At 45.4% G+C, this 7,500-nt stretch overlaps 1 protein-coding gene across 1 annotated transcript in view; it reads right to left on the bottom strand.

Annotated features, from left to right (window-relative positions):
- Positions 1–7,500, bottom strand: part of LOC310784871 (nuclear factor of activated T-cells, cytoplasmic 1-like) — a gene marked incomplete at both ends in the record, with an annotated part of 104,095 nt that overhangs the window by 69,576 nt on the left and 27,019 nt on the right. The window contains 2 exons of the mRNA XM_083645907.1: positions 1,115–1,255; positions 2,596–2,768. Coding sequence (XP_083502033.1) covers positions 1,115–1,255; positions 2,596–2,768 — 314 coding nt within the window. The remainder of the gene's footprint in view (positions 1–1,114; positions 1,256–2,595; positions 2,769–7,500) is intronic.

Below are 7,500 nucleotides of genomic sequence, written 5' to 3' on the forward strand. Positions count from 1 at the left end.
AGGTATTGCGAAACACCTGTTTTCCAAAAGTAAGAGTAACACACAGACACACGGCAGCCTTATGATTATGCTGAAATCATGAAAACCCACTCGCATGTTTATCAGAGCACTGCTGAAATTGACTGATCTCTGCTGGAAAGCCTAAGGAAAACACACAGCAATCATCTATGATTCATTAACTGCTGGATAGTCCCTGTCTTGTCTTGTATTTAAAAAAAAGTGATCTTTCTTCCTCATCCCTCGTTTACACTTGCTCATCATCATCATCATCACTAGCAGCAGCATCATTCTGGTCATTCTATTTTGACATAGCTAAGACTTCAGAGGCACCGTGGCCTTTGACCTTTGCTTTGATTTAGTGGGTGCAATCAAGGAAATGACCTGCAAATGACGTGCAAACTTGATCAACAGGCTCCCTCCCACGCAGGGAGGAGATGCATGGCGAAATCTGTAATATATATATATATATATATATATATATATATATATATATATAGAGAGAGAGAGAGAGAGAGAGAGAGAGAGAGACACACATACAGTATGTGTGTGTGTGTGTGTGTGTGTGTGTGTGTGTGTGTGTGTGTGTGTGTGCGTGCGTGCGTGCGTGTAAAAGGCTCATAGAAAGAGAAAGTAGAGGGAGGAAAGCGGTAGAATGGATAGAAAAGGGACCTAGTGAAAGTGAGCAACCTTGGGTTAAGTGTCAGGAGGGGGCGGGAGACAGTGAGCGAGACAGGGAGCGAGAGACAGTGAGGGAGAGAGAGAGAGAGAGCGAGAGACATTGCACATGCCCTGGTTGTGATTCATTCCTTAACTTGTGGCGAGCGTCAGTGAACAGGCAATGGAAACTTCAGCAAATGTAAATACGCTTTGGTTAAAAATATAGTGCCTTAATGCACACCACATGTGGCTTGCTGGCAAGGCCTGCTCTATTTTGACGGGAGGAGAGACTGAGGAAACGCAACAGAGGGAGAGAGAGAGAGAAAGAGGGAGAGAGAGAGGAAGGGAAAGGAAGAGAGAGAGAGAGAAAGAGAGAGAGAGGGAGTGAGGACATTTGAAAGAGATATTAAGAGGGAGAATGCAAGGCAGTAAATGTGGTCTAGTGACTGCAGCTTACCCTGGGCCTTCTCCACGAACACCACCTTGGAGTCAGGCAGGAAGTTGAGACCGCTGAGGAGCATCTTTTTGCCTCCGGTGGCAGGGTAGCTGTCCAGACTCTGCTTCTCCACCAAGGGCAGCTCCTGCGCCGAGCGCTGGGCTGTTGGAACGGGACACAGACAGATTTCAAGAGGGATTTGTGAGCCCACATAAGGTCCGCTGCCTGATCCCCATCCACCCCAAGACCTCCAGCGCTACCTCCGGGAAGCACGCGCACAGCACACAGCCAATAAAACAGCAGTACTTGGTTAGAAAAACAGGCTTATCAACTTTATAATGACAATTTCATGACTTCTAGCTGAGAGGGTTTCAGCCAACAGCTGCTTTTTGAATAAAATATTAAAAAAAAGGACAATTGATCAAAACAATATTTCTATGGCGACTGAGATTGAGTCATTATTTTCCATAAGGAAGCCTATGGGTAACCACCTGTCTCTGCTTTTTATAACTGTGGGTATCTCTGGCTTCTGTCCAGATTGACAGACAGAGACACACTATGTAGTCATTATCACATTGCTATGCATTCCTCTGTAATCCCCTATTCTCTGAGATTGCATAATAGCATAATAGCTCAAATGTGGTGCTCACACACCTTGAGGAAATCTTAAGTTTGTTCAATAAAACATTGATGTAATGATGAACCAGCTCAGCTTCACAAGATCCTCTCTGGATCATAAACTATAGTGCCAGCTCCTTCTTACCATCTGACCTTAATTGGCTTCCTCAGGTGCACATAACATCACACCTATATACACAAATCAAAATGAATGAGAAAGAAACAGAGGTTTCTTTCAATGCACTCTGTCAACCGTGCCAAACCTGGGGCTGGCAAATGACCTCTGCGGAACCTGTGCTAATGGGCTAGTCTTACCACAATAACTTATGCATGCAGTCATAAAGTGCATATGGAGATAGATAACACATGTGTCTGGCATCATGTACAATGCATCTATTGCTTTGGCAAATTGCTTTGATCATATAAACCTTATTAGGTGCAGAGGCACTGAATCTGGTCCAGCAGCTAATAAAATAGTAGCTCAGTTTATTGGATTACAACAATAGATGCCACCTCGTGCTTATGTGCGGAGCCCAGAGAGAGAGGCATGCCAGCTTCTGTGTGTATTTAAGGGGGCATGTGTGTGTGTTTCTGTGTGTGTGTGTGTGCATGCATGCTTGGTGTCTATTCATACTGACTGAGGGGGCATGTGTGTGTTTCTGTGTGTGTGTGTGCATGCATGCTTGGTGTCTATTCATACTGACTGAGGGGGCATGTGTGTGTGTGTGTGTGTGTGTGTGTGTGTGTGTGTGTGTGTGTGTGTGTTTCTGTGTGTGTGTGCATGCTTGGTGTCCATTCATACTGACTGAGGGGGCATGTGTGTGTGTGTGTGTGTGTGTGTTTCTGTGTGTGTGCATGCTTGGTGTCCATTCATACTGACTTACAGCACTCAATGGGGTTGGAGGAAGCCTGTAGGGATAGGGTCCTGCCGTTGGGCTGGTTGATGTGCACACGGAACACCATCCTCACGCGTGTGTTTTTACGCCCGATGTCCGTTTCCCCTTTGCGAAGCTCAATGTCTGAGTTGCGCAGCTTCAGGATCCCTGCACAGTCAATTCTGACACACAGAAGCAGGCAAAGGGCAAGGTTCAATAGTTGGTTTGAAGGGAGAAATGAAGAATCAATGATCGTAGTATGAAGAAGAAGACATTATATTACTCTTCACCAGTGCAATAGTGGTAAATGAAGAGGAGGGTAAACTATGACATCCAGTCGGCAAAACCACCACCAATTATAATAGAAAATCAATTATAGTTTCAGAAAAGCATCAATCTATGTTTTTTTCTGCCATAAAATATCCTCACTGAACTTACATCACTTTGATACTACTTATTAGGATATAAACCATGCTCAAACTATTGAAAAGATTGTATTTGGGTGTAAAGAGTTGGGTGGGTAGACTGGGTTTGGGTTAACCTTGCAAGGCGAGATCATGAGATCACAATCACATGACAAATCTATCTTGCCACGCTCCAATCTATTGGTTTGAATCCGGACCACCAGTGGTTCAGACCAATCAGTGTCCAGAAACAGCTATGGGTGGGCTTTAGGTGTGACGACAGCAAAAAGTGAGCCTGTGATAGACATGATAGACAGATGGTTCATCCAATCACCTGCCAAGTAGCTTTTGGAAAAGTGTCTGCCCCCTTTCAAAGATCTGCCATCTGGCAGCGTCAGGTTGGGTTTGGCCTGACCCTTTGAATCTGTCACATTGCTATTCTCTACAGCAGTGGTTCTCAATTTTTTTCACATGAAGGACCCCTAAACTGACAAAGATTAGACCACAGACCCCCATTTGATAAGATCTTGTCCCACGGTCCCCCATATGATAATAAGATTGAAGCTTTTAGATGTTTTATTACAGAAAGTGTGTAAAACCCATGACCAAAATAGTCATTGTCTTACTTGTGAACGGAATTATAGCGAAAATAAATGACCCCCCTTTTGGCTGGGGACCCCCTGGAACCCCCTCAAGGACCGCTGGGTCCCCGGACCCCCATTTGAGAACCACTGCTCTACACAGTGTAAAATGGCTGAGGTGGGAGCTGTTTAAACTGAGTATGGTTTCTCCACAACGTGGCCACGTTGTCTCCACTTCGGAAGTCCAATGTAACACAACTGCCTCATTCTTAATCCAGGGTTTCTTCAAAGACACATTTGGACATTAATTACTATACATCACAGTTTTAAAAGGTCCTGGTAGTCCAAGAATTAGTGGTTATCTTGAGGACTCCTCAGGAGACGTCCTACAGTACTACCACCCTCATTACCACCTCCCAGACAGAGGCAAAAAGCCAAGCCTGTGTGACTGCACCAAGCCTGTGTGACTGCACCAAGTCTGTGACTGCACCAAGTCTGTGTGACTGCACCAAGTCTGTGTGACTGCACCAAGCCTGTGTGACTGCACCAAGCCTGTGTGACTGCACCAAGTCTGTGTGACTGCACCAAGTCTGTGTGACTGCACCAAGTCTGTGTGACTGCACCAAGTCTGTCTGACTGCACCAAGTCTGTGACTGCACCAAGCCGTGTGACTGCACCAAGTCTGTGTGACTGCACCAAGTCTGTGTGACTGCACCAAGTCTGTGTGACTGCACCAAGTGTGTGTGACTGCACCAAGTCTGTGTGACTGCACCAAGTCTGTGTGACTGCACCAAGTCTGTCTGACTGCACCAAGTCTGTGTGACTGCACCAAGTCTGTCTGACTGCACCAAGTCTGTCTGACTGCACCAAGTCTGTCTGACTGCACCAAGTCTGTGACTGCACCAAGCCGTGTGACTGCACCAAGTCTGTGTGACTGCACCAAGTCTGTGTGACTGCACCAAGTCTGTGTGACTGCACCAAGTGTGTGTGACTGCACCAAGTCTGTGTGACTGCACCAAGTCTGTGTGACTGCACCAAGCCTGTGTGACTGCACCAAGTCTGTGTGACTGCACCAAGTCTGTGTGACTGCACCAAGTCTGTCTGACTGCACCAAGCCTGTGTGACTGCACCAAGCCTGTCTGACTGCACCAAGCCTGTGTGACTGCACCAAGTCTGTGTGACTGCACCAAGTCTGTGTGACTGCACCAAGTCTGTCTGACTGCACCAAGCCTGTGTGACTGCACCAAGCCTGTCTGACTGCACCAAGCCTGTGTGACTGCACCAAGCCTGTCTGACTGCACCAAGCCTGTGTGACTGCACCAAGTCTGTGTGACTGCACCATGCCTGTGTGACTGCACCAATCCTGTGTGACTGCACCAAGCCTGTGTGACTGCACCATGCCTGTGTGACTGCACCAAGTCTGTGTGACTGCACCAATCCTGTGTGACTGCACCAAGCCTGTCTGACTGCACCAAGTCTGTGACTGCACCAAGCCTGTGTGACTGCACCAAGTCTGTGTGACTGCACCATGCCTGTGTGACTGCACCAAGTCTGTGTGACTGCACCAAGCCTGTGTGACTGCACCAAGTCTGTGTGACTGCACCAAGTCTGTCTGACTGCACCAAGCCTGTGTGACTGCACCAAGTCTGTGTGACTGCACCATGCCTGTGTGACTGCACCAAGCCTGTGTGACTGCACCAAGCCTGTGTGACTGCACCAAGTCTGTCTGACTGCACCAAGCCTGTGTGACTGCACCAAGTCTGTGTGACTGCACCATGCCTGTGTGACTGCACCAAGCCTGTGTGACTGCACCAAGCCTGTCTGACTGCACCAAGCCTGTCTGACTGCACCAAGCCTGTGTGACTGCACCAAGCCTGTGTGACTGCACCAAGCCTGTGTGACTGCACCAAGTCTGTGTGACTGCACCAAGCCTGTCTGACTGCACCAAGCCTGTCTGACTGCACCAAGCCTGTGTGACTGCACCAAGCTTGTGTGACTGCACCAAGCCTGTCTGACTGCACCAAGCCTGTGTGACTGCACCAAGCCTGTGTGACTGCACCAAGTCTGTGTGACTGCACCAAGCCTGTCCACTCCCTTCACACCATCCCAGCCTCATACTTTCAACATTTCAAACATTTAGCTTTTAAACCTCCACTAACCAATGCCATATTGCTAACAGTAGAGCTATTTTTTTCCAAGGTGTCTGTCTATTTATTTTAGTTCATTTCATAATTTGGGGGATAAGGCAGTGGATTTTCTTCCCCCTTTTTTTAGCGGAAAAATAACATAAATTTTCAGACTGGCCTTTCATGAAATAAAATAAAACCAAATAGTGGCTGGTAAAAAGTGAGGGAATACATATGGGATATGGTTTGGCATTTCAATTATTTTACATTGTAGCTTTTTGGGCAGTATTCCTGGAACATGGTAAATGTCAGGTTTCATACAAATCTATTTTTCCCCTTGACTTTGGTTTGCAGAATTTGAATAAATAAGAAAAATAACACACACAACGCTTACTAGCCGCTCCCGCAGCCATGTCTGATGTAAGTGTTCTGTCACACAGTTCTAGTTTTAAAACAAACACAGGATGATGGACATTGTCAGGCATTATTTTACAGTCGGTCTTCACGGCCTATATAGTATGAGATGTGGGACAGTTAAATCTTCAGCAAGGAGATGTTTAGGTTAGATGAAAATGATAATGCTCTGTGACAGCAAAGTCATAAGGCATGTGGAGTAATGCGAGTTAAGAAAAACAACAGCTCGTGCATAGGAACTGTAGCGATAACAGTTAAAGATTTATTTTAGAGGAAGCCTTGCCGATTGGACATTTATTTATGGCAAATATTTGACTTAATAGTATGCGCAGAAGCGGATGTAAAGTGGAAATGAAGCTACCTTATGTGTATGGGCTAAGCTTTCCTAGAAAAGAGGAGAGAAAGACAGATTGGAGCCTGTAGTTTGCCTCCAGCATCCCACACAGTGAGCAAATGAGTGCTGGCTAGAGAGCAGAGAGATGGATGCTGTGTTATCAAGACGACTGTTTAACAGCTCAGTGGAAAGAGACAGTCTATGGCTCTCCTTCCACTCTGACCTTTCAGACAGTCAGGAAGAAGAGAGGACTTTCACTCCTCTTCAACATGGAGGATGACGACAAAGGGGAAAAGAAACTTCCTCTTGAATATTTTATTATATCAGATTTATTCCCAGTAACATATAAAGTCAAATGGGTGATGGGCGCCACTGAATATGATACAAGGGATAGAGTGGCATTGTTGGAATGTTAAAATCATCCATCCATGCCCAACCAGAAAAGGCCAGGCCCAAGTCAACCTTGGCTAAATATCTTCATAACCTCCCACAATATTTAAACAAACATTAAAATCCTTCCTTACATAATATGGACCCAGTAAATCTTTACTAATTATTTACAAAGAAGTACAGTATATATTTAACGTACAAACCATCTTAAAAAAAAGACATAAGAATTAACTTATCATTTCCACATTGTGTTTAATATCTCAGTTTGTTACAGTAGCTAGCATCATTATTGTCTTCTTCTAAACATATCTGATTTGTATGCTAGCTAGTAGCAAATTTCAGTGGCTAGCATGTTAGCATTGCTTTGCTAAATTAGCCTGCCCGGCTAGTGGCTAGCTAACAAACAAAAGAAACAGAGCTAAATTTGGCAGAGATTTTCATTTGGAAATAAATTATATTACCACATTATCAGACTATTTACTTTTACTGACACACAGTTCAGTTCTTTTCCAACCCTGATTATCAGCCAATTCTCCAATCCTCCATGATAGCTTAGCTGTGGTTATGAGATTTGTGACACAACTACAAAGCCTCTGTTGGAGCCCAGCTCTCACACTGGCCACAATCAGTAAGAATAGAGTGAACTCATCAAGACTAGCTTCTTG

This window comes from Poromitra crassiceps (assembly GCF_964638095.1).
Source record: "Poromitra crassiceps genome assembly, chromosome: 1".
Taxonomy (NCBI): Eukaryota; Metazoa; Chordata; class Actinopteri; order Beryciformes; family Melamphaidae; genus Poromitra; species Poromitra crassiceps.